The following is a 3,187-nucleotide window of genomic DNA, read 5'->3' on the forward strand; positions in this document are numbered from 1 at the left end:
CTGACAACAACGACCGTGCCAACAACGACTCTGACAACAACAACGACCGTGCCAACAACGACTCTGACAACAACAACGACCGTGCCAACAACGACTCTGACAACAACAACGACCGTGCCAACAGCGACTGAACCTCAGCGTGAGTATCTGATTTTATTGATTTTGTGATAAGACAAAAACCTATAAAAAGGATGCCAAGATGTATCGGTTCTTTGCTAATCACACCAACAAAAATGTTTGCTGACAGGAGTCTCTTTTCTGTAACCTATCATAGAGATAATAGTAAACCTGACTCTTGTCAGGTTTTTTATTGTATTTGTTATCAGCCACTTGTTTTCTGTCCTTTTATCCTAGAGAGATGAATATTATCCTTTGATGCTATAGAGGGACAGCTTCAATCTGAGACATTACATGCACAGGATTTCTTTCACTTTTTGTTGTTTCCTGGTCTATTTAAAGATGCTGATTCTCTGCATGTACACGCTGTCAAGTTTTCGACAAGCTCCTTGATATTTGGGATCGTGATCTGAAAGATCTCTATCAAGTTGTGGGAATAAAATAGAATTATATTAATTGTCTTGCAATAAATGTAGGAATTCAGGTGAGCAGCAGAAAAGTGATGGGACACAGTGGTGTGAAATTTCATACAAAGACAAAATACAACTGCGACAGACTGGCGACCTGTCCAGGGTGACCTGCCCGAAACGTTCGCTGGAGAGGCACCAGCACCCCTGCTGACCCCACTAAGGACAAGGGGATACGGACGGAATAAAAAGAAAAACGTCATTTTTCAGACTCATTGTCCAACTACAAAAAAGGGAACAAAATAACAAATGACCAAATATGTTTTTTTGGGGAAAAAATTTGTCAGCCACCAATTATGTAAGTTCTTCAACTAAATTTCTGGCTCTCACAGACCTGTAACTTCTTCTTTAAGAAGCTCCTCCTTCCTCCACCCATTACCTGTAGTAATGGCACCTGTTTGAACTTGTTATAAGTATAAAAAACACCTATCCACAACCTCAAACAGCCACCCTTCAAACTTCACCAAGGTGAAGACCCAAGAGCTGTGCAAGGACACCAGAAACAAAATTGTAGGCCTGTACAAGACTGAATCTGCAATGAGCAAGCAGTTTGGTGTGAAGAAATCAACGATGTAAGCAATAATTAGCAAATCAAAGACATTCAAAACCACTGATAATCTTCCTCTATCCAGGGCTCCAGAAGATCTCACCCTGTGGGGTCAAAATGGTGTGGGCAAAAGTCCCAGAATCACACAGGAGGAGCTGAATGGCCTGCAGAAGGCTGGCACTAATGTAACAAAGGCTACAGTCAGTAACACTTTACGCCTCCAGGGACTCAGATCCTGCAGTGCCAGACGATCCCCTGCTTTAGCCAGTACAGATCCAGGCCGTCTGAAGTTTAGTAGAGAGCATCTGGATGTTCCAAAAGAGTACTGGGAGAATGTCATATGGTCAGATGAAACCAAAGTCATACTGTTTGGTATAAACACAAACCGTTGTTGTGTTTGGAGGAGAGTGAATGCTGAGTTGCATCCAAAGAACACCATACCAACTGTGAAGCATGGGGGTGGTAACGTCATGCTTTGGGGCTGTTTCTCTGCAAAGGGACCAGGACGACTAATCCGTGTACATGAAGGGACAAATAGGGCCATGTATCGTGAGATTTTGAGTGCAAGCCTCCTTCCATTAGCAAATGGTATTGAAGATGAAACATGACTGGGTCTTTCAGCATGACAAACATCCAAAACACATCGTCAGGGCAACAAAGGAGTGGCTTCATAAGAAGCATTTCAAGGTCCTGGTGGCCTAGCCAGTCTCCAGAACTCAACCCCAATATATATACAAAACTTTGTTAATAAGGATGGAAGAAAACAGAACACACAAACTGAATGTCAAGTCAGTTAAAAAAAGCCACAAATAAAAGAATATGTTATTCTACCTGCAACAATAGCTACACTATCCATCCATCCACTTTCTTTTCACCCTTGTCCCTAGTGGGTTGCTGGTGCCTCTCCAGTGAACGTTTCGGGCGAGAGGCGGGGTCACCCTGGACAGGTCACCGGTCTGTCGCAACAGACAGACAGGACACACAACCATGCACACGCTCACTCACACCTAGGGAGAATTTAGAGAAACCAGTCAACCTCACAGTCATGTTTTCAGACTGTGGGAGGAAGCCGGAGACCCGGAGAGAACCCAGAATGCACAGGACATGCAGACTGCATGCAGAAAGACCCCGGGCTGGGAATCGAACCCGGAACCTTCTTGCTGCAAGGCAACAGCTCTACCAACTGTGCTGTGCATAATATAATAATATAATAAAAATATTTAAACTCATAGCCAAAGCCGAGCATCTCTCTTCGCCAGACGCAGCTCCTGCCCACAGCTTTGCAGCATCTGCTGCAGATGTCAGAGGTTTTAGAGCATCACATGTGCGCCTGACAGTCTCCGTTTTAGATCTGCTGCAGTTTTGATTTGTGATTCTCCAACTGCCTTCATGGCTCTCTGCCCTCCATAAACTCAGAGTGAAGCTCATCTCCTAACTGCTGCAGAACTTTGGCATTTATTCCTGCTCAGTCTAAAAGACCATCAAGAAGAACCAACCTTTACTGAATAAGTCCAGGTCACTTGACACAAAATGTCCAAATCATACTTAGTTTCACAGTAATTTGGCACAGATTCCAGTTTTCCCTGTGGTCCATCAGTCATGCAAACACATTTTAATTTTATTTTTTATTATTATTTATTGTTTTCAAGTCTCTATAGTTGTGGGTTTAAATTGTTTTTCACTGATAATGTATTCCTGTAACATAATTACCAACTAATATTTTTACATTTCCTGTCAATTTAACATCTTTTAATACAAAAACATGGTGTACCGCTGGTGAACCTCCTCAGCGCCCCGACCACCGAGCTTACACTGCAAAAAGTCCCCTTTCAAAAACAAGAAAAAAAAGTACAAAAATAAGGTACAATTTTCTTAAAATAAGAAAAATTATCTGCCAACAGAACAAGAAAATTTATCTTGTCAAGATTTTCTAAAACAAGAAAAAATATCTAACCAAGATAAACCTACAATATCTTAAAATTAGTGTATTTTTACTTAAAACAAGCCAATTTTACTTATACGAGTAAGATATATTATCTTATTTTAAGAAAAATTA

General features: G+C 41.4%; 1 protein-coding gene across 1 annotated transcript in view; it reads left to right on the plus strand.

The window, feature by feature from the left end:
- LOC103460657 (chymotrypsin-like protease CTRL-1) overlaps positions 1-1,833 on the plus strand; it is a gene marked incomplete at its 5' end in the record, with an annotated part of 10,330 nt that extends 8,497 nt beyond the window's left edge. The window contains 3 exons of the mRNA XM_017303427.1: positions 1,053-1,156; positions 1,217-1,331; positions 1,753-1,833. Coding sequence (XP_017158916.1) covers positions 1,053-1,156; positions 1,217-1,331; positions 1,753-1,833 — 300 coding nt within the window. The remainder of the gene's footprint in view (positions 1-1,052; positions 1,157-1,216; positions 1,332-1,752) is intronic.
- Between the last annotated feature and the right edge of the window lie 1,354 nt (positions 1,834-3,187).

Source organism: Poecilia reticulata, unplaced genomic scaffold (assembly GCF_000633615.1).
Source record: "Poecilia reticulata strain Guanapo unplaced genomic scaffold, Guppy_female_1.0+MT scaffold_271, whole genome shotgun sequence".
NCBI lineage: Eukaryota > Metazoa > Chordata > Actinopteri > Cyprinodontiformes > Poeciliidae > Poecilia > Poecilia reticulata.